This window comes from Heptranchias perlo, chromosome 4, assembly GCF_035084215.1.
Source record: "Heptranchias perlo isolate sHepPer1 chromosome 4, sHepPer1.hap1, whole genome shotgun sequence".
NCBI lineage: Eukaryota > Metazoa > Chordata > Chondrichthyes > Hexanchiformes > Hexanchidae > Heptranchias > Heptranchias perlo.
Window position 1 is genome coordinate 76,308,091 of NC_090328.1, and position 24,551 is coordinate 76,332,641.

At 41.0% G+C, this 24,551-nt stretch overlaps 1 protein-coding gene across 9 annotated transcripts in view; it reads right to left on the reverse strand.

Moving 5' to 3' along the window:
• The window catches only part of agtpbp1 (ATP/GTP binding carboxypeptidase 1), a 399,257-nt gene that overhangs the window by 317,653 nt on the left and 57,053 nt on the right, over positions 1-24,551 (reverse strand). For 6 of the 9 annotated variants that reach the window (XM_067983168.1, XM_067983160.1, XM_067983167.1 and 3 more), the window contains exons 4-5: positions 10,907-10,939; positions 1,857-1,924 (exon numbers count right to left, since the gene is read on the reverse strand). In XM_067983168.1, the coding sequence (XP_067839269.1) occupies positions 1,857-1,924; positions 10,907-10,939 (101 nt within the window). The remainder of the gene's footprint in view (positions 1-1,856; positions 1,925-10,906; positions 10,940-24,551) is intronic. The other 3 variants (XM_067983162.1, XM_067983166.1, XM_067983161.1) reach the window with 2 other exon arrangements.

Genomic DNA, 24,551 nt, shown 5'->3' on the forward strand with positions numbered 1-24,551 from the left:
CCAATTTCCCATATATAAATGATCCTGGGACTGGAAATACGGTCGGGGTCAATGGGGCATCACCAGTGCGGGTCGAATTCTCACCATACCAGAATTGGGAGGGGTGGGGGGAAAGAGTAGGATGGAATGCCTAGGATCCAATATCTACTCCACTTTATTCTGACACCTGTGATGAACCAGCAAATTAGGAAGGAATTTAAAAGCAAAACAGTAATGTTTACTCCAATTAATTTTGATGCATAAATGGAAGTTCTATTGAATATTTAATTGAAAAATAACCACTGTGAGGCCAAATAAGTTTCTGTTTTCTCCACAAATTAGTTAAAAGTTTTGAATATAGCATAGTAATTTTTTGAAGATAGAATACAGTGTTTTTTTTCCAGAGCAGTATACATCTTCAGGGGGCCAAGTGTAATAAGTTTGAATCTAGCTTGTGAGAAAGCCACAAGTCGTTCCTTCAGGCAGTTTACGTATATCGGGAACCTAGATTTGTCCCATTTCAGGATGTAAAGGGGTAGAATTTCCATGGCGTTCTTCTGATCTTGTGCTGTAACTTAGGACGAATCTCAGGAGAGAGGGCATTAACTGCCATTTATGCCCTCATTCTAGGGTTTCTGTTGTTCTTCCACCAAAGTTACGAACCCCGCAGAAATTCTATCCCAAAGTTTTTAGGAACCAGGTTTTAGTGAACTACAGTTTAAGTCCATGGTTATACTGCACCTTGTAAACTATGGTGATTGCTCAATTTGATTATAATTAAATCAATATATAAAGACTTTTTGCAAACTAGTTAGGGATCCAGCATGAAGTGTGTTGCATGAATGTACTATAGTTTGGTGGAGTTACAATAAAGATCTTGAGTTGAACACAAGACAATATTCCCTTTGTCACATGCATTCTAGAGGATCATCACCATGCCCAAGAAATGCTTCACGACAATAAAACGCATCAACAATTTGGAGGGAAGTAAGGAAGGCAGCAAGTCCCAAGGGATGCTTGTCAACTATCCATAAGAGAATGGACTGTTCTGAACAAGTGCTGAAGAGCTATCGTATTTACATGTTAAAGGAACCCGGGGAAACTAGATCCTTTACTCCTTTATTTGTAGAATGTGGTAAAGAAAATGGTGATTAAAACCCCTTGGAGGCTTGGTGTTCCTAGCTGAACCAAAAGGGAGTGCTTGGGCTACCAATTTTATTCAGCGGGCTGACAAACAAAACAGCTGCACCTATTGGCAGAGACAGATACTACACAGTTAAATATTCCCTTAGAAAACCTTGCGTAATGGTTCATCTAGGAGTTTTCTGGGGTTCCCACAAACACTGAACGTAACAGCTGTATAATACACAGCTTCTTCCTGGCTTACACCAGATAGTCGTCTCGCTAAGATCCCACAGCAAAACAGAAATTATTTTTCTAGTGAACCAATATACTTTCAGGTCCCCAGAGCAGCGCTTCGTTCTAGTAACCCGGAACCCAAAGAACTTCTGGTCACTTCCCCTTGCGAGTAAATAGATCTGTGCATGGAAAAAGTATGTGATAAGCTACAATGCTTGAACAATAGGATGCAGTATTACTATTTCAAACAACTTATTTAAATTTGTTAGGTATATTTGTCCCCTACCCTAATGGAAATTACAAAAACCTTTTTTCTGAAAATTTCCGAAGCTTAGGAGCTTACTATACAGTATCTCTCATGCTTATGAGATCACTATAAACATGTCTATCTCTGTAGGGTACAGGAAAGGAAATTACTGATAGAGTGAAACAATCTACTCTTCAAGCAAAAGACTCCAATGAGCTATTGATCATTAACCATAGTATTTGGAGGAAAAAGAAGAAAAAATGCTTTTTACCTCAAGTGTTGACAATATTACTTCCACTCCAGTTGAGCCCTTGGCTGTTATATCTTTCTTCGTTCTTTCTGCAAATCCAAATCAAACATTAAATAATGCAAAACAATTGATAATGTAATCGTAATAGCAATGGTATTTAACTTTAACTTCTTACACTCTATGATATAAACAAACAGTTGTGCATGTACCTGGGAGTTAGTTTTTGCATTAAATGTACCCCTGATCTGAATTATTTCATGCAGCAATTTATTGCTGTTGGTGAGTTTGGCTTGATGAAATTCCCTTTCCTTTATTAACAAAATATCAACACTAGTAACAAAATAAGATCCCAAAAGCAGTGACTGCAGTTTTGCACATAAATGAAAAAAATTCTGATACTCAGTTTTTCTGATGGACCTTAGTTGTGAACTCAATTATAGTTCCTTTGCGAAGAGGACTATGTTTTTGCATTCCTTGCCTTTAAGCAAAGGATAGAGCATACATAATTTAGGCAAGGGATTACTGTGAACACAGCCTGGATTGATCACATATTGCAGAATGTAAAAGCATTAACTTACCAAACATTTCAACTGGCAATGAAAAATCCAATGTACACAACCAGTATGTGTTTGATATTGATTTGAATAAGAATTTAGAAGATAGATTCAATAATTTGCGGTCATAGTATTAGCAAATCAAATACACAACCGTGCTACATCATTTATAATTAGTACATCTCCCGTGATATTGCTCATGAGTTAGAGGATTCACTGTTTCATAACAACAGGAATGTTTATGCCACGTAGTGCATCGACAGGATGCAGGCACTTGCCAAGGCTTCTTCGACAGCACCTCCCAAACCCACGACCTCTATCACCTAGGACAAGGGCAGCAGGCACATGGGAACACCACCACCTGCACGTTCCCCTCCAAGTCACACACCATCCCGACTTGGAAATATATCGCCGTCCCTTCATCGTCGCTGGGTCAAAATCCTGGAACTCCCTACCTAACAGCCCTTTGGGAGAACCTTCACCACATGGACTGCAGCAGTTCAAGAAGGCGGCTCACCACCACCTTCTCAAGGGTAATTAGGGATGGGCAATAAATGCTGGCCTTGCCAGCGACGCCCATATCCCACGAACGAATAAAAAAAAATCAGGGCCATCGATTTACAATGACTGAATAAGACAAATTCCATTTTTAGTAAATTGTATTGAGATTTTTACTGGTACTTTGGGGATTGAATTCCACAACTCAGGCAATTATTCTGTGAAAATTGTAAATGAGTGGCTTTTATTTTATTTCCTTTACCTGTTTATTGAGTCTGTCTCCCTTGCCATTTTTAAAGCCGAAAATACATGCAAGGATGCTATGCAAGATGCACCAACTGGAGGTAGATATCTTGCAAAGCAGTTCTGAGGGGGAGGGGGGTGACAAAGTTTAGCTGCACTTGGGGGTAGCCCTGTACTTTGGTAGCACTGGGGGATGGTCCTGGGGTTTAACAGTACAGCAGTAGGGCTGCTAGAGTTTGGAAGTATGGGGTGTCATTTGAGTGGGGATCTGGGATTTGATAGAACTAGTGGTGGAATTTAAAGTTTGGCTCACTGGTGGATTCTGTGTGTTTGTCAACAGTGAGGGGTCAGGCAGGGCTTGGGCCTGACAGAAGCCTTTGTTTGCTAGTATGTGTTTGTGACTTTTGCAAACAATGAATTTGGTGTTTAATTGGTTCCTGGACCAGAGTCTCTGACTTTCAGATGTAGGAAAATCACTATCAACAAAACACAGGTGATAATTAAAACCTTCAAAATTAAACACTTTTTTAAAAAATGTGAAAAATTTAAAATTTAACCTCCCCCTCCCAGGCTGTAATTTGAATGTTTACATTTTATAACCATCAATAATACCCAGGTGATACCGAGTGGTTGTTTGCTTCAAAATGTAACTTTTTGATTTGAAAAATGAACTCAAATTACAATGAGGAAACACACACTGTCTCTCTGTCTCAGCTTGATGTGCTTTCTGAAGTTCATAGAACACAAAACAAAAGCTACAACTCATTTTATTTCTCTCACATACACAGCCTCTTTTTGAAAATGAAATTATAATAAACTTTATCAGAATAAAGCTTTTGGAATTGGTTCTCAATTTTTCTTCAAATATTATTCAAAAATAAATAAGAAATTGCTCAAAGCTAAAGAAAAAATTCCAACTGTAGAACTGACTGAATGATACTGATGCATCCTGGGAAATGAGGTACACTGCACAAGCTAAATTCAGCTAACAACATCATAGCACTGAGCAAATATATCATGACCAGTGCTGGCTTATGCAAGAGAATGAAGAATTCAAATAAAAAAAACCTTAATGAAGGCATTAAAAGCCACTTTGGAAATCCTATTAGAGCCCCACCACAGATAGTACAGGCAGGGGTTATGGGCTAGTGTAACAGGTAGGTGTGGATAAATTTAACATGTGCATAGGAGTTTTTAAATGGAACACGTAGAAACATAGAATCTTACAGCACAGGAGGAGGACATTTGGCCCATCGTGCATGTGCTGGCTCTTTGAAAGAGTCATCCCCATCTCAGGACTTCGGCAAATAAGAAGTACTTCAGTGCAGTACTGAGGGAATGGTGTATTGTTGGAGGTGATGTTGTTTACATAAGGCCCTGTCTGCTTGTTCAGACAGTTGTGAAACATCCAATGGCACTAGTCAAAGGAAAAGTGAGAGTTCTCCTGGTGTCTAAGCCAACATTCCGCCCTCAGCCACCACCATCATTTGCTGTTTATGAGACATTGCCCCATGCAAATCGGGTACCACATTTGCCTGCATAACATCCAGGCTTGGGCTCATAAGTGGTAAATAACATTCGCACCAGACAAGTGCCAGGCAATGACCATCTCCAACAAGAGAGGGTCTAACCACCTCCCCATGACATTCAACGGCATTACCATTGCCGAATCCCCCACCATCAACATCCTGGGGGTCACCATTGACCAGAAACTTAACTGGACCACCCATATAATTACTGTGGCTACAAGAGCAGGTCAGAGGCTGGGTATTCTGTGGCGAGTGACTCACCTCCTGACTCCCCAAAGCCTTTCCGCCATCTACAAGGCACAAGTCAGGAGTGTGATGGAATACTCTCCATTTGCTTGGATGAGTGCAGCTCCAACAACACTCAAGAAGCTCGACACCATCCAGCCTGCTTGATTGGCACCCCATCCACCACCCTAAACATTCACTCCCTTCACCACCGGCGCACAATGGCTGCAGTGTGTACCGTCTACAGGATGCACTGCAGCAACTCGCCAAGGCTTCTTCAACAGCACCTCCCAAACCCGCGACCTCTACCACCTAGAAGGACAAGAGGAGCAGGTACATGGGAACACCACCACCTGCACGTTCCCCTCCAAGTCACACACCATCCCGACTTGGAAATATATCGCCGTTCCTTCATCGTTGCTGGGTCAAAATCCTGGAACTCCCTTCCTAACAGCACTGTGGGAGAACCGTCACCACACGGACTGCAGCGGTTCAAGAAGGCGGCTCACCACCACCTTCTCAAGGGCAATTAGGGATGCGCAATAAATGCCGGCCTCGCCAGCGACGCCCACATCCCATGAACGAATAAAAAAAATTATTATACTTTAAAAGTACTTCACTGTCTGTGCAGAAGTTTGAGGCATGCTGAGGGTGTGAAAGGAACTGTATTTCTTTCTCTACCTCAGGTATTAAGTTTCAGTATTGCTTTTTTGTTATGCAAATTTATACCACAAACCTCTCCGCCCCCACCCCACCACTGCTACTACCCTAGTTTCCAACTCCATGCTTGAATTTTATTGTATAATTACTTATTTCCAAGAATATCTGCATTCTCCATTTGCATTTTTTCTAATGAAATATGTATCAACTTTTATATACTTTAAAGAGTGAGATAGAAGCATGCAGGTTTGTAGAAGTTCGGACTGCTCATACCTAGATGACTGGAAATCAGATCATATCTAAAAAAAAATCTTGTCAAGGTGGCAATGTGAGGCACCATGCAGAGGTGGAAGAAGGGTTTGATCCCCACAATGTGCTGAGTTGCTGATCTCTCACGGGTTGAGGAGGGAGAAAGTCAAAGATAGAACTGTATACAGGCCACTATTGCTTGCTCCCATCAACTAGATAAAGAGCAAAATTTGTGAATCTCTAGGATTGAGACATGAAGAGTAAAAAGTACAGATGAAGGAAGATACAAGGTTTTTTTTAAACCCAGATTTTCTAAACACAATTAATTAGGAGTGTTAATGTACATGCTTTTCAATACCCAATTTATTTGGAGTGCTTCAGGCAATAAGTGGTAGGTTGCAGCTGACCCGAGCTATCTCATATCAGAGAATCCAGTTTTGAGAGTACATCCCATGACTGGTGAGCACTTCCTGTCCAGCATTCTGAACCCTTCGAAGTATTAAGCAGAAAGGTCTGAGATTTTAACACCAATGTCAGATCTGCATGGCATCAGGCAGAAATTTAAGGTGGATTGAGTCCACCTACTGTTCATTTATCTTGCTACTACGGTATCCAGACTTGTGTTACTGATGTGTTCTTTGAATAGAGCCGGTAGATTGCTTGTAACTCAATTCCTTTTATATGCCCAGAGCTGTATTTATAGGTTCTTGTTCCTGAGCTCCATGTCCCCTTCAGATGTGTGCCCTACCCTATAAGGTTACCAGTATGACGCGCAGGAGCAGAACGTAAGGCACCCATCTTAAAACACCAGCCAACTCCTGGTTGAACTCAACTTCTTGGCATTATGGAGAACATGTATGTGACCATTAACAAAGCAGAATTAGTTGCAATGGTCTCCTAAAGAGCCCTGCGTTACATACTACAGACAAAGTTGTTGCCGTTGGCACCAGATTTGCATGCAATGGAGATTTGATCTGGTAGGGGCACATTTGGCTTGAATAATCCTAAAGTACGCCAGTGGGGAAGAACTATATTTCAAGTCCATAGTTCAGAACTGGGTACTTGTGAAGGCCTGGTCCTGTCTAGCAGTAGCTAGGACTTTTCTCAATTTATGACAAAAATCTCTCTCACTCAAAGACACAGGACATCTTGTTCCGATGCAGATTCTGGTACATGGGGAGAGGCTGTGAACACCCATTTGTCTGGATAAACAGTCTGAGAAATGCAGCTGCTAGAAATGGGTATTTAGTGAACACCTTGGTTATTGATATGAGGTTAAAGAGGACCATGTTGTATTGGTAGTGGATCCTTGCCACCATGAACTTCAATAACTCAACATGCCAAAACCAGGACTAGGGATGTGGCTGACTTAAACATGAGAAATTTAAGACTACAAGTGAACAGGTTCAGAAGAGTCATGCATAATTTACTGGAGAACATGACAAAAATCTCGTGTTCAGCATCAGCTTAATTCCAGATTTCATTGCATGAAAAATGATACTGGAAAGGTGCACTCAATATTGATTCTTCATTTATAAAAGGAATATTAAGCAGCAATAACCTCTAAATAAACTTTAATGGAGCTAGGTTAAAAACTTCAATTGAACAAGCACTAAAAATCAAGTAAGGTTCTTGCAATGTCACAATTTATGACTGAAAAATGACTATCTTGACACCGTAAAAGAAGTAGAAGTATTTCTGGACAACTACTGAAACTGAACTTAACAGTTCAATTGCTGAACCACCTGTTGAAGGTCCCAGGAAGAACTGTGCTAAATTTAAATGTTGTTCCAGGATAGTGAACCTGGCATGTGAGGAGCAGCGACAGGTCAAGAGACTGCAGGAGGTGCTGTTAATATCACCCGGGCTCCAAGGAAACATTATCTAGTGGAGGGCATGATCTAAAAGAAATTAATCACATGCTCTCTAGATCAGTCTGACTTGTGAGCTGAAAAATGCCATCAGAGTAAGGCATAGTATAGGGATCAGTAAATACATGCACTCAAGGTTTACCCATTTTCTATTAAAGGTTCTACTAACTCTGATTGAACATTTTAATGAACATTTCAATAAAGCAGAGACTACAGCAGATAAAAGTAGTGCTAAGAAGTTGAGTGCAGAGGAATGTAAATACTGGGACTTTCTGAGAAGGAACTCAGCATCTGTAACCTGCTCATTATCCCTCCTTCAAGTGCTAGAACTAGGTCAATGGGTAAGTTGTAATAACACCTGCCTCTGTATGTTACATTGATTATCTTTGGCATATAGATCTCTTGCCTACATAAAAGTATCTGATTTTAAAGCTCTCAACATTTTATGGATGTACTGTATACCTGTAATTTGTATGCAACTTTGTCACCTGAGTTACAGTTTGCAATATTTCCAATTTTTACATATAGTATAGGACAGTAATCGCTTGCTGTTTTGAGAGCTACAAAATATCAGGAGTAAAATGTTTAATCTTCCTGGCCTTGTAGTGGAACGGGAGCCTTCAAATGCAAAACTATACCTGTACTAATCCAAAGACAAGACTCCAGTCCGAGCTAGTATAGCTCCATTTATCTCGGAGCACCAGGATTGGTATCTAATAGAGAGATCTTGACACAGGTTTATGGAAGCTAGCAACAGATAGATCTGAATGTCTTGAACATGTTAGCGCCTCAAATCCATGTCCGTCTTTTTCGCAACTTCATGTTTGAATCACTCCAATCAGATTTTTACCACTGCCATAGAGCTGAAACAACCCTCAAAGTCACAAATGACATTTTCTGACCGTGACCATGGTGCATTATTCCTCCTCATCCTTCGCGACCTCTCTGCAGCCTTCGACATGATCGACCACACCATCCAGCTGCAATACCTCTCCTCTGTTGTTAAGCTCAGTAGGACTGCCCTCGCTTAGTTCCACTCTTACCTATTCAATCGTAGCCAAAGCATCTCCAGCAATGGCTTTTCTTCCTGCGCCTGCACCATTACCTCTGGAGTCCCCAAGGATCTATCCTTGGCTCCCTCTTCTCTCTCATCTACATGCTACTCTCAGCGACATTACCTGAAGACATGGCATCAGGTCTACATGTGCGCTGATAATACCCAGCTCTACCTCGCCACCACCTCTCCCGACCCCTCCACTGCCTCTACATTGTCAATTTCCTCCAACTAAATATTGGAAAGACTGAAGCCATCATCTTCGCCCTCCCCATCCCCCAACACAAACTCCTTACTCTTGCCAACCCCCTCCCTGGCCACTGTCTCAGATTGAAACTGACTGTTTGCAACCACGGCATCCTATTTGACCTTGAGCTGAGTTGCTGAGTTTTGGACCCCTTATCCTCACAATCACGAAGACCTCCTACCTCCATCTCTGTAACATCACCGGTCTCCGCCCCTGCCTCATCCCTTCTTCTGGCGAAACCCTCATCCATGCCGTTGCAACCTCCAGACCTGACTATTCCAATGCTCTTCTGGCCAGCCTCCCATCCTCTACCCGCCAGAAACATCAATCCATCCAAAACTCCGCTGCCCATATCCTAACTCGCACCAACTCCCTTTCACCCATCGTTCCTGTGTTTGCAGACCCACACTGGCTCCCAGTCCTCCAACGCCTTCAATTTAAAATTTTCTTCTTCATCTTCAAATCCCTTCATGGCCTCACCCCTCCCTATGTCTGTAATCTTTTCTGGCCCTAGAACCCTCCAAGATCTCTGCATTCCTCCAACTCTGGCCTCTTGATGTCACAGAAGGGAGCAGTTCCAAGTGAAACATCAGCTACCAGGAAAGCAGGGTTAAAAGAGGTGTTGGATTTGGCCTAACATTGGATGGCTATTTGTTAGCAACTCAGTAGTTGCCTATACAGAGGACTCGTAAATTTATGTTGCACAAATACCTGCGCCAGCCAGTTAGAAATTTCCACAAACTTTGGTAATTTCTAACAATCTTAACATACCAGCAATCTGAATTACAGATATTGTTAATGGACTTTGAGGTGAAGGAGGCTGCAAATACTCCTGGCTATGTTCTCTCATTTGCTAGGAGGGAAGCATATTTTTTAAAAAAATAAAATTGTACTTGATCAGCTACCTCAGAACTCAAGGCGGAGTGTGTTGAATCTGCACCCAGCCCTTTTTCATCCAGCATCACTTTCAAATGTAGTAGCGCTTCAAAAATAAGCATGGAATGACGTGACAACAATGCTGACGTACATGGAACAATTATTGGCATATGGAAAACATTAACAACAGATGCAATATTAACTTTGCAGTTGACAAAGCTAGACACCCAAAATGTAATTTTTTGTGATCCTTCCCAGGAGCAGTCGTACAAGACAATAATTAATTATTAACATTTAATAAATTCTAGCAAATGAAGGCATGCAAGTCAAAATTGGACAAAATGTTAGTAAAAAGCAATTCCACTGAAGAAAGATTTTGCTCTGTCTCAAACACACTATGTTGGAAACTCAAATCCAATATGAATTTAACATTAACGTTAAGAACTCACACATCATACAAACTATCAATGTATGAGTGAAACTATTAAACTCTATCGACCATTCAATCATAGTTTGAAAATAACTGGGAGATGCAGGATTATAAATACAACATCCACTGAAAATGATGGAAACAATTAGATCAGGCAGCATCTGTGGGGGGAAAAAAATAACGTTTTGGGTGTGGAGCCTTCGTTAAAAAGTTTTGAAGAAGAGTCCATACCTCAAACACATCTGTTCCATCCACAGATGCTGCCTGGCCTGTTGAGTGTTCTCAGTATTTTCCGTTTTTGTTTCAGATTTCCAGCATGTGCGTTTTTTTTTACTTTTTATCTCTAAACATCCAATCCGCTCATAGGAGGGGAGAGGTAGACCAAATCACTTTTTGCCTTTGAACTGATCCACGTCACTTTAATTGCCATTTCTTTGCATCATCACCATGTAGCTGTCTAATTAATCTCAAAAGGTGCACTATGTTCAGCAAATCGCCACCAATTTTCTCATTCCCAAATTCAAAATTGATAGAATACTCTAAATAAATAAAGGTGAAATTACTATAATACCAGGTAGAATTAAAAGGCCTGATGCTATGTAGTCACTAAAATTAATTCTAAAACAGAATCCTACCTGACACTTGTAGGACTGACAAAGGGAATGCTGCTGGACAAAACAGAAGCAGATTAAAAATGGTCATTGCTTTGTGCGACTGCAACGTCGCCTGCATACATTGACTTAAATCAAAGTCACTTTGAATTAACATTTGCAGTGCAGAGCAGATGGGATCAATGTACGTTACATGAGTAGGGGCACTATGCTGATCGAACACATTGGAGACCTTGCTCCAGAGCTTGATTTTTGTTAAAGTCTTTTCTATTTAGAGAAAAATAGTTTAAGAATGCAAGTGAAACATAAGCCCATCTATTTAATTTGAAACTCTACTTAACTCACTGTAACAATTACTCTCCCAATCCCAATTGCATTTTAAGAGCTCCTTTTAAAATAAAAATTAAAAATTATTCAACCAACTCTGCAATAAGTAAAAATGTGAAGTGGGTGAAAGTAACATTGCACCGGATATAAAATATAGATCATATTTATTTACATATAGATAACATTTCATATTTCCAACAAAAATAAGCTCATGCAATGGGCATGGCATTAGTACCAGTATGCTACCATGATGGAAACCAGGCAGATCAGGAGTTAAAATCCGAGTGCTACATTTATCACTCTTTTATCGCCATATACCATTTGAAGGCCACTGTTTTCTTGGGTGGTTGAGACACTTGATTGATTTGGGCAGCAGCCTCATCAATAAATATAAATTGGGGTCCTGGAACACCATGCAAGAAGCGGGGGGCCTGTACAGGTTAAGTGTAAAACTCATTTTACATAACCTTTATTCTAATACTGATCACAGGGTATCATACAAGTCTTGGTCCAAAGCCAAGGACCCAACAAGTCCATGGCACACAAATGACTTTATGTCCAGTCAGATTTGAAAGTTGTTTAAATATAGTATGACATTAGGCCCATGTGATATCTTCATTCGTTTGGCTTCTATTTATTTAAATCAGATTACTTCTATATACATAACTGAAACAAATATTAGTGGCACCTGATAAAGTAAAGGTCCTTATTGTACGTTGTCAACCTAACAATCGGCAACAAACTGGAAATGCTCCCTGTCAACTAATGATCAATTAGTCAAAGCTTCACTCCTTAAACTCCTGCCAAATGGGAGCTGAAATGTTAACAATTGCTTCCAAACTCTCATGACTTGGCAGCACCAACATCTCCAAAAATATCAATGGACGAGGGGAAAGGTCAGTCAGACTCAATTTCACAAGAGTTGGCATATAATACTGCAAAAACACCCTACTCCCTTTGATGCTAGCCTTGGACCCCAATGCCTCATGCAGTTCCTTCTCCTCATACAGTGCTGGACAACTGCTCCTCCTCCCAGAGACTGCATGGACTGGGGAATTGAGCCCAACAGATATAGTAAGGAGTTGGACCACTCTAAGTTCAACAACTTGTATTTATATAGTAACCTTTATTGTAGAAAAGAGCCCAAGACACTTTATAGGGGGAGGGAAAGGTACAAGAGGTGACTGAATGCTTGGTTAAAAACATTCTCAAAGCAAATCTTGTCAAAGGTGGAGAGAGAAGTGGAGAATCAGAGGGGTTTAGGAAGGGAATTCTAGAGAGTAGGATCAAGATGGCTGAAGGCTCTGCTAGCAATGGTGAGCGAAGAAAGCCAGGGATGCAAAGAAAGGCCAATCAGAGGAGCAAAGGGTGAGAGAGGGGACATAGGGCTGGATTCTGGGATTAGGATTAGAAGAGGAATTTTAAATAAAAAGATTAGTATTTTAAACATAATGCACTGGAGGGCATGAAGCCAATGCAGGTCAGTGAGTAAAGGAGCAATGGGCAATTTTTGAAGAAGTTGAAATTTATGGAAGGTGGAGGACAGGAAACTGGCATGAAGGACATTGAAGAAGTTAGTGTAGAGGTGACAATAACATAGATGACAGTTTTAGCGGTTGTGGGGATGGAGGGGTAGCGGCGGGCAATGTTGCAGAGATGGAAGTAAAGGGTCTTGGTGATGGATAGGACTAATCAACAACTTGAGGTGCTCATGGTGTCGAGAAGAATGGTAGAGAGGTAGACCTCTGTCATTAGTATATATGTGGAAGCTGACCCCCATGCTTGTGTATGATGTCATGGAGGGGGGCAACATGTAGATGAGGAAGAGAATGGGCCAAGGATAGATCCTTATGGGACTCTGCAGGCAACAGTGTGGACAACAGAGGAAAGTCACTGCTACAGATATGCGGTTGTATCTGAGCGAATAGGAGTGGAATCACACGAGATCAGCCACAGAGCTGGTCAACAGAGAAGAGGCAATGGTTGATTGTATTGATGCTGTGGAAGGGCTGAGGCGACCAAGGAGTGTTAATGCACCACGGATACAGTCACAAAGGATATGATTCATGACTTTGGAGTTTTGGAAGAGATAGGAATAGAGCTCATGACAATATTTGAGGACCTTAGAGAGGAAATGAAGATTAGAAATGGGGCAGTAAGTGAGGGCAGAGAGGTTAAGAACAAACTTTTTGAGGTGCAGAATGATGACAGCTATTTTGAGAGAGGGAGGGATGGTGCATGAGCAAAGACACCCATTTAGAATGTTAGCAAGCATTGAGGGGTAAAGTGGTCAGGCATTGAGTGGGGATAAGATTTAAGGTAGCAGGATGGGGTCTCATGAAAGAGACAAATTTTCTTGACAGGGCAGAAGGTGAGATGGGAGAGGAACTGCAGAGTGACAGGGAATTAGAGGTAGGGTAGATGGGAGCCTGGGGAAGGGTTTGGAGCAGTGGAGGAGAGAAACTAGTGGCAGAGGCAGCTGCCTGAGTAGTCTTCATCTTGGAGATGAAAAATTTCATGAACTATTCACATTGGGGGTGAGACTGGATGGGTCAGGTGAAAGGGGTTCGAGGAGGCGGTTCAACATGGAGAAAGGAGCCTTGAGTTGTCCTTGCACTTCGGAAGGTTTTTGTTCAGAAGAGCGAGACACAGCAGTTCTCAACACAGTTCTCTGGCAATTAATAACTAGACCAGTCATGCACCAGATGGACTTAAGTTCATTGGTCATTTCTCAACTGAAGAGTTCAAAACAAAACAGCTTCCTTGCCAGAGAGAAATCAAGATCGGAAGCAACTGTCCTCTTCCATTTCATTTTCTTGGCACTCTTAGCCCCGATTGGTACAGGAGCCTTTTTGTGTTTTACATTAGCCAGTACCAAAGGTATTGGAGCAATGCTGTGATGGGTGTCATTTTGCATCTTGTTGAAAGTGGAACCAGTCAGTGCCAATCAGCACTGAGAAAACTGACTGGTGCATTGTCAGCAGCAACCGCCACTGGCCACATCCCGCACTGCACCCACTCATCTGAACCAGTTCCAACAACCAACTAAGTCAATCAATGCCAAAGAGATGGAGATGGAATGCTCCTTGAATCAAGATGCACAGCCAGATCTTGCAGGTTCCAGGGCTATGCTAGACACACTGGTCACTTCAGTGACATCATCCTCAACACTTTAGCATAACTCCTGCAGTAAATACAATCCTGGAGCACTGGGTTCTGATAAGTCTAAATGGAGAAACTAAGACGGAGAAATCACAAATCCTCCCCCGACAGCTTAATGGGTAATGGCACTGCCAAGTGTAGCATTAAATCAGTAAGGTTCCAAGTTCAATGTAGTGAATAAGATCCTCAAATCAGAGCAGCAGCAAGAGAACTACAATTGATCTTAGCATCAGGAAGGGTTTAAAAAAAGTCACCCAGCGTTCCTACTCCTTATTGTTATGCACAGGCTGCTGCTGGAAAGTGTGCATGTATGGACATCCAGTGAAGAATCAAATAGCCTGCCAATTCTCATTGTCTAAGCTCACACTTGAAGAACAGTTACATGGTTGAGGTACCACGGTGCTTCTGGCATCCATGAACTCAAGCTCTACCAAGAGTAAGCACCTTCAGGGCAGGAGGGGAGAAAACAAAGCAAAAGCAATAATTCATACTGTATTTACAATAAGTATTGATGGACTTCACCACCATTCTCAGCAGTGATACCCTCAAATTTTAATGCAATGCTTGAAATCCAGTGATTTTGACATTGTGCAAGGTAAAAGAGAAAAACAAATACTACCAACAAGCATAAAAACAACACAATGATTTAACAGTACGATGAAAATGGAAATAGCAAGTGAGTGAGTCAACTACAAGGAATAGAACTATAAAGCTATTGGAGAAAGTGCTTTTTAAAAAAAAAGTACAGGAGGAGGGTATCACATGAAAAGCATATATGTAGTTACTGACATCACCTCCTGAAAAGCTATACATTCAATTAATTTTTCCACTACTAATTTAAACTTATTCCCATGGTATGTGAAAGTTACTGATAGGAGAAATAAACAAATTCCCATAAATCTTACAACATGGATAAGGTGGATACTTGAATGGTAGCTACTGCAGAAAACACAACCAACATAAGCTAATTTAAGAGATGTCTCTTCATGCAAAGCTTTGCAAAAAGTTCCTAGTAAGCTCATGCAAAGACAAGAAAGCAACTCAACATCCTAAATGTTTTGCATCATAATTTACATTAATTTCTCAGTTACCATTTCTATGGCATTATTGCATGATCTTTTGAGACATTTGGTTCAAAGTTACAAAAGCTCTTATTTCTATCTTCAGTTTTGTCTTGTTTTTCAAAAACATGTTTCATGTTACTGAAAATACAAGTTCTTAAAAGATCCTAACTTAGTTTAGTGCTTACGTTCCTGTGAAGGATAGCCGTCGATAAGGTATCTGGGACTAGAAGTGTATTTTCTGTCGAAACAGCTGGCCATCTCTGCTGCAGATTGTCAGGTTAATTTTGTCAATGCACACTACCAGCAACCACTGAACCACTAACTTGACCACTACTTTTTATATGTGCAGTTGACTCAACAAATGTTATTTCCAACTTGCATCAATATTGTCATGGTGCCAAGAAAACTTAAAAAGAATGTGCAGAGGATATCTGATACCTCCCATACACGCACGCATAAGATATTTGATATTGCAATTAACAGTTGAGTCTGGTATTCCATAAAGGTATTTTATTCAGTTTCAGAAACTTCTCATAACTTGATGTCAAACCTGCTGGAGAGAGAGAAAACATGAAAATGACTGCACAACTATAAAGTTTAAGACTATAATAAACTATGGCAATACGACTCAAAGGTTCATCTAAATTTTTAAGAAACCCTGCTGCACCTATTACCAAAACATTCCCCATGTGTTAAAGCACAATACAGTAGACATTATTTTTCACTACTTAATTACTGAACAAGCATCTTGCACAATCGTGAATACTTTAGAAACTTTTACATACTTCACAGTAAATGTTTTATAAATGGATAAACCTATATGATTAAAAGTCTTGCATATAATGTACATCTGTAGAACACACCCAAAAAAAAAATTTACAACTCTGAAGTATCACACATCCATAAGGCAAAAATTATGCTGGGCTCAAATAACGATTATTAAGTTAACAATACTTGCATTTGGTGCATTAAGTATTTAAGCCAATCAAAACTAATTCAATTCACTAGACCGGTAGAAAAAGCTACAAATCAAAACCAGCAACCACCACAAAAATTAACCAAATTGTTCAGTTGTTTTTCAAAGCCATCATTCATGAACCAGCAAGTTCCACAAAACTGGCCAATTCATTTAAATCATTTTAACAGTATATTGTTTCCTTACACACCAAGTACATTTGCACAAAAATGAAACTTATACCATAATCAATACATTTAAAATTACATACTTTTGAAAAAACACAAAACTTACCCATAATGTGTTAGAATGCTTCAAAAAAAGTTCCTCATGCCCAGTGCTGGGGTGTGAGTGCTGCTTTGTTCCTAAAGATTATACTTTCTGATGATAAAATGAGTTGGAGTGGGATTTGGAGAGAGATGCATTGCGGGTTTGTCATTTTAAGCCTTCTTTTGTGAAACTACAATAACCAGAATGCACCACAACAATCCACATCACGCTATAACTAGGTGGAAACTACAAATATCAACCATGAGGCATGATTAGAGAGAGAAAAAAAATCAAAATCAAAAAGGTTTTATACCGTTTACCCTGTTAAATAGAATTTCTGTGCTGAAACTTTGCTTGGGATAATTTTTTTATTTCCTGTCATTGAGAGGGACTAATTGAGTTGGCAGCACAAGAGGATATATATAAGGCACTTTGATATTGAGCTCAAATATTGGAGCTGCAATCAGGCCATTGGGAATGGATCATGGCAAATGACCACCTGTTTAAGGTGTTTGAAATTGGAGACTCAAAACTTATGAGAAACCTGATGTAAGTAAGAGGTTTTGAGCAGGAAAAAGCAAAGAAAAATTTAAAGCAAATTTTGTGAAATAGTGGGCAAATATTAATACAAATATATCAGTGAGGCTCTGTATCTTTCAGCATCAGTAAGGTGTGCAATACCTTACCTCGTTTTAATTATGTCTTATATTGCTTCAGTAAAGTTGCTGCATTTCAATGATTACCAAATCTCTGTCACACTTAAGCTGCTGCAGGATTGTGGGAAGCATCAGAAATCAGCTCCAGGTCCTGGAATGTTTGTAAGCAACACCATCTTTAAAATTATAAAGATTCCCCAAGAGTGCAACTAAAAATATTCCCTTCTTGCAAAATACACTGCAAAGCTGTCATTATGAAAATGCTATCTAAACAAGCCCTAATGTCAGCGACCCCCTAATCTGACTTTTGGGATTCAACAAAAAGTGTTGCGGGTGCCTTATGAAAAGGTCCTATATACAAATCAACTGCACAAGCATCACACTTCAAAAAAGAGCAAGCAGTTATGCCATTTCTACTGGAGACCCATCTCACCCCTCAAAGTATACCAAGCTCACAATGAATTGGTTTTACCAAACAACAGCAGCCTATTTGTCCAAGAGCAGAGAAGCAGCCATACTGATCAACTAGCATCTGCCCTTCACCAGTAATCAACCATCCCAGTAATGGGAACTTATTCCATGCTGATAAAGGATTAGCGAGTAGAACAGATCACAATGTTCAACATTACACAGGAACCTCCCAACCCACGTGGACTCCTCCATATTTCCAGAACAATCTCATTTGCTGCCCGCATGGAAAAGCCGCACACAACATGCGCATTTGGATAGACTTTCATTGCACACAGAGCAAGCAGCCAAAACGAACTGAAAGCAATAGAAATGACTTACATTTATACAGCGCTTTTCACGATCTCAGGAAGTCCCAAAGCACTTTACATCCAATGAAGTACTTTTGAAGTGTAGTCACTGTTGCAATGTAGGAAACGCACAGCCAATTTGCGCATAGCAAGCTTCCACAAACAACAATGTCATAATTACCACATGATCTGTTTTAGTGATGTTGGTTGAAAGATAAATATTGGCCAAGACACCGGGAAGAACTCCCCAGCTCTTCTTCGAAATAGTTCAATGGGATCTTTAACATCCACCTGAGAGGGCAGACAGAGCCTCGGTTTGAAGTCTCATCCAAAGGACGGCACCTCCGACAATGCAGTACTTCCTCAGTACTACACTGGAGTGTCAGCCTAGATTTTGTGCTCAAGTCTCTGGAGGGAGATTTGAACCCACAACCTTCTGACTCAGGAGGCGAGAGTGCTACCACCGAGTCAAGGTTGACATTTTACTAGGTAATGTAATTACCTTGGCCTGGCAGGCCTTCTATTCAACAACAACAGCTTGCATTTATATAGCACCTTTAACGTCGGAAAAGGTTCCAAGATGCTTCACTGGAGGGTAATCAGTCAAAAATTTACACAGGTCTTGACTAAAAGCTTAGTCAAAGAGGTAAGTTTTAAGGAGGGTCTTAAAAGGTGGAGAGAGAGGTGGAGAGGCAAAGAGAGTTAGGGAGGGAATTCCAGAGCGTTAAGGCCTAGACAGCTGAAGGTGCAGCCATCAATGGTGGGGTGAAGGGAGGTGTAATCTGACCATGCCCCAAGTCAACCTCCAACTCATCCTGCCTAACTTACCATCCCAGCCAAGACAGGGTCGCTTCAAAACTGTACTCCTCCAGACCCAGAGTCCTCTCTAAAGGCACAATTCAAGCAATGTATGACTGAGAATAGAGGTACTGATCCTAAAAATCAAGATCCCGCGTTCCAAAGCTGCCGTAATATTGACAGTGGCGATTCAGGCCCTGGACGAGGCTACCGCTAAAAGCCTGCTTAAGATTCAAAAGTCACAGCCTCATGATGTCATCGGCACCGTAAAGTAATTTTAAGGTCCATACAGGGTGACTCCAGAGCTGTCTGCCGCCTGGCAGCAGCAACATGGCAGAGCAGCCAACTGGCCAGAGGAGGCCCAGTTAAGTTTTAAAACTTTGCCTGTCTTTGAACGCCTTGTGGGCCAGGAGAAGCAAGAGTGCTTCCCTCAAGAAGTCCTTGGGCCTTCCCAGCATCAGCATCTCCACGATCTTCGGGGAATCCCCTGCCCCAGTATTCCCCTGATCTCTCTAAGAGGAAACCATGGCCTGCCCTTCCTACCGTGAAGCCAGGGAATTCCCTCCACCCACTGACTGCTAGAGACCGTTTCCATGGGCTGCAGCCTCCTGCCACCAGGTTCCCAATCCTGCCCAATGGCTAGGTGGTCAATCTGGATGGGTGTTGGACGGGACTCTGGAAATATTTATTTAAATGAGGTCCTGCCATTAAGATCAATGGGGCCTCCATGTCCCCAACCTTGCCAGGTTCATCACCTGCTACCGGAACTCCCCCCCACCCCCAACTCTCTGCAAAAATCAAGGCGTTAAAGTAAAGGATAAAGGAAATAGAAGCCTGGCACAAACAACACTAATTTGAGAGCAATGAGCATGCCTTGAGAGATGTTAGAGATGAACTCAAAAGCCAGTTGGAGCAGAATAATTCCTGAAACACCAGTGCATAATATTATTAGCAGGGATACAAGCTGGGAATCTTATACTCAAATCCCACATTTGCATGATTGGCTTCAACTCCTCTGCACACCTTGTCCAACAAGGGACCAGACAATATATCCATTATCCCTCTACTTCTTTGCCCTGGCCATAAACACCAGGCAGAATAACCTGTCAATATAACTCTTGGGAAGGGCAAGTACAAAAGAAATGAATGTACTCTTCACACTCAACTCCTCTACCTGTTTTAGATGCGACTATCACTAGAACAAACTAAGGCATCCATGGAGAGAGGTGGAAGATAATGAGCAGAAAACGTCCCTTTATGTTGATGGCATCCTATTTTACGTAATTAGACACTCCATTTCACTCCTAACATTTTGAAAAAGACCAAGGAGCTTGGCCAACTCGCAAGGTACAGGCACAACTATTCCAAAACAAAGGGCATGGCCTTCATGCAAAACAGTCCTACACATATCCACAGGTTTTACCCCTCTGTATGGTCAGCCTTCAAATACCTTAGGGTAATAGTAATTCCTGAACTCATCAATTAAAATAGAATTAAAAGTTCTCCCACCTGCCAGCATACACAGTCCCCTGAACAGATGGGATAACCTGACAACATCGTTGTTGAAAAGGGCATGTACAATAGAAATGAATGTGCTCCCCCCACCTCCACCAACTGTTTCAGATGCTTCCAGGCAAAATTCCAGTGCAGTAATTCTGAGATGTCCACAAGTGCATTGTCAAGACATGAACACATCTCAACCATATGCAAGGAGGGGAGCTCAGGCATCCCTATTTTGAGCACAATGTTGGATTGCCCTATTCCAGGGAATCATGGCTTGCCCCATAACCATTCCACTCCATCTCAATATTTACTTCAGGATTTGGCCATGCTCCAAAATCCCCCTAGAATTGTTTCACTTTTCCTCCTCCATTACATCTTCACTGTCTGCATCATGTTTCCCTGCAGATCACAAAGACAGTACAAGGTCCAAAGGGCATCTGGGAACATGACCTAGGCCACCATGTGGCAGAGGCAGAATGGAGAGAAATATGGAAGCATACCTACACAACTACGACTTACAGCAGAATGAACAAGCACCAGCTCAAGACAGTACAGAGTATATCGTACCCCATAAATGTTTCACAAATTCCACCGCAGGTGGTGAACTGTTGGAGGGGATAGCGCTAAAGGTACATTTCTACACAGGTTTGGTCTCATCCATTACATTTATTTCTAAACTGTCACTTTCAATACCTGTAAAGATGATTTTTGTTGGGGAACAATTAACCCCCAGACTCATAATTCAAAAAGTGCTTCAATATTTTATACAAAACTTGTTAGAACAGTGCCCATAACCTGAGTGAATTATTGAAGTGAACTATTTTTTTTAAAGTAGCAAATTAAATTAGAAATAAGAAAAAATATTTACGCTTTTGAAAATAATGACTTGAATGATATGAATGCTGGGAGCTGAAATCTGATTTTTGACCTCCATATTTAGGCTTATAAGATTGAGCTCTGAGTATGTACAATGAATACTGCCATGGAATTGTTTTAAAAGTGAAGATCTCCTGAAAATTGAGGGAGGCTATTAGTTTAAAATTAATAAAATAAAATGTTAACAATATCAATGTTAAAAGACCATTGTCATCACTGAAAAGTTGCTGGCAAACTTTTGCCCTGTTGATTTGTAAATATAAGATATGAAGATGTAATTCACGTTGAAAATGTTGCATTATTACATACGACACTGACAAATATGATAAGCGGCTCTTTCCTTGCCAAAATTGCAATAATACTTCAACATAAATGATTGCAGGCTTTTTTAAAAATGATTCTATTTCCCATAATATTGCCATTTACACTAAAGATCATCTGACTGCCTGCAATACAGTAGCAGAAATAAGGTTATATCTAAAAGCATGCACATTAGTTTTTAACCAATATTAAAGATAAAATGATATAACTCCATTATAACTGTTACTGGGAAAAATGATTCACCGTATTCATATCCAAAATGAACGAATCAAAAAGAATTATTGAGGTAGCGTGCGCTGCCAACTAAGTATACACTTTCTGCAAACAGGACATCATCACATTGGCGTTGATACCCAGAGTATCTCAAGAATACCCCTCCAAATAGCAGTCCACATACGGAGCAGCTTTTAGAAATCCAACTCTGCAGGTTTATAGCTCAAGTATCCTCAGTGTAACCCTGTATGTGAGGGGATGGCAACAGACAGCAGCTTTATGTATACCATGAAGGAAAAAAGAATCTAACGGAATGAGTATTTACTGGACTGTTTGATTTCAACTCCCAGCAGTCCCATCATGAGGACAGTAGAAGAGGCACAGGAAAGGAGCAGCCAGCCAGCACACGACTCAGAAAGACAACATTCATTACCAACAAGTCACAAACTGCTCACTGAGAAGATCACCACACTTGTTCTTCCCATTAAGGTGGCACTTAGAAAATAGGTGACACACATCTCTCACCATCCCAAGGGTAAGCACACATTGCTGCAGTAAAATAAACTTGTTTGGTTATGATTTATTAGCCAGAAGGAACATAGAACTATTGGTGCTGGAGACAAACATGGAGGGAGATTTGGCTCAGCAGGTTGGTATGAGGTAAGGGTAGCGCAGAGGGGGCTACAAGACTTCATGGATGGGCTCAGGAAATGGTTTTAACCAAAAGTCCTGTCAATCACTTCTTGATGGATCTGACTGTGCATCAGCCTCCTGCCCTCCTCTTCCTCCTTTATAGCCAAGGCTATTGGCTTACCTTCCAGTCCTTTCGGATGCGTGGGATCCACTCTACAAATGGCAAGGTTGTGCAGCACACTGAAGACACCCATAATCTTCAAAACTTTCTTAGGGTTGTAGAATAGGATGCCACCTGACCTGTCCAGACATCAGATGCACTGTTTCAACATACCAATCTTATGTTCCATGAGAAGTTGGGCAAAAACATGAGCCTCACTGCATTTTCTCTCTACCATGGTATGGGAGCTCCTGATTAGTGTTAGTAACCAGAGCAGCAAGGGGTAGCCTTGGTTCCCCATCAACTATCCATCTGCTTCCTAAAATAGTTGTAGATCTGTGGACTGTCTCAAGATGAATGCATTGTGAGCTAATGTTGGGGGATCTTGCAGTCATTTCCATTATTCTGCTGTGTTGGTCTGAGGTCACCTGGACATCAATGCAATAGAAATCGGTGTAATTCACATATGTTACAAGATTGTTGTTTGGCACCCTGATGGCTACATGGGTGTCATCAATGACATCCTGCATGTTTGGGAACTCATACACCTGGTAGAAGTGCAGGGCTTTCTTGAGTTGTTCCCTCCTTTTCATTGGGACAGTGACAAATGTGTTGTCCCTGGCAAAGGTGGCTTCGGTGACCTGCTTCATGCACCTGTCATCTGAAAAATCTGGCAATTGTCACCGTGGTTTGAAATGAGCTAGTAGCTTAAAAGTTCAATGTGGTGGTGACTTTGGGCAGGACTGTCCTTGTGTTATATATAGTATCCAGATCATACTTCAGTGGATGGCACAACACTCACTGTCTCCCTGCTGAATCATAGATGGCAAAGGCAGATTCATCAAAAGCAGAGCGCATGGAATTTGTTGTGGGACCAATTATAATGAAGTTACATAATTTTTGTAAATTCATTAATGAGGCAAGCACTCCTGTGTAGTGCAGCCTTCAAAATAGGTAAAATCATTGCTGCTGTGGAATTGGGAGATCAGCACCGAGTGTGCTGAGGCTATCTGTCTGATTCCACGGACCTCGCACGCTGCCACTGAGGAGTTGCTCCCCAAGCGCAACATCTGGAAATCGGTCCTATGGTTCAGATATGTGTTCTCCAGTCCTAGGAAAATTGCCAGTTTTTACCCTAATTACTTTGCATATTGTACGGAGATTGAGTGAAAAAATCATCAGTTTAAAAAGACTGAAAAAAATAATGCACATGCAAAGCAAAAATTGTACTTCCACATTTGTAGTTTTAAATGTGGATTTCTTCTGCAGGTCACATGAAGTAGAAAAAAATGGTACATTGTGAGAAAGGGGCGAAAACCTGCTATGGGAATGTCGGAGCAGTCAAAGGCCATTTTTCCAGGCATGCTTTTTCCTGATCTCCTTTAATGACATTTTTTACGCAGTTCTGTACATTCTCAAAATTAAATGTCATGTGCCATCCATTTGCTAACCTGCCATTGTCTCAAAATCTCTTTGAAGAATACCATTTTCTTCAGAGCATCCTTCTTCCTCACACAATATTGTACCCTCTGCAAACTTAGGCATTCCGCTTACCTCAAGGTCATTGTAAAATACTACACAAGCAACAAGCATCCCAAGAAAAATACCCTGGAACGCTAATTATCAGAACTGCCCAATTACACCTATTGATAATTGAATCATCCATTTTCTATTGTGCAGTCAATTCATAATCCAGTTATATCATCTTAGAACCCAAGAGATTTCATTTTAGCTAGTCTCCCTTAAGGGACGTCACCAAATATTTTCTGAAAGGCAAGCTATGCAATAGTCATCATCTTATTAGGTGGCGGGAGTCCAATCTTAGCTGTTAGTCGTGTGGTCCCCTCCGTAGCAGAATTTGAAAACCCCTTGAAAAATCACAGTAAGATTTACCTTTTCGACTGATCTCGCATATCTGGTTTGCACATTTTCGTGTAAATTTTCATTGGAAAAAATTGTTTTAGGTTACTAAA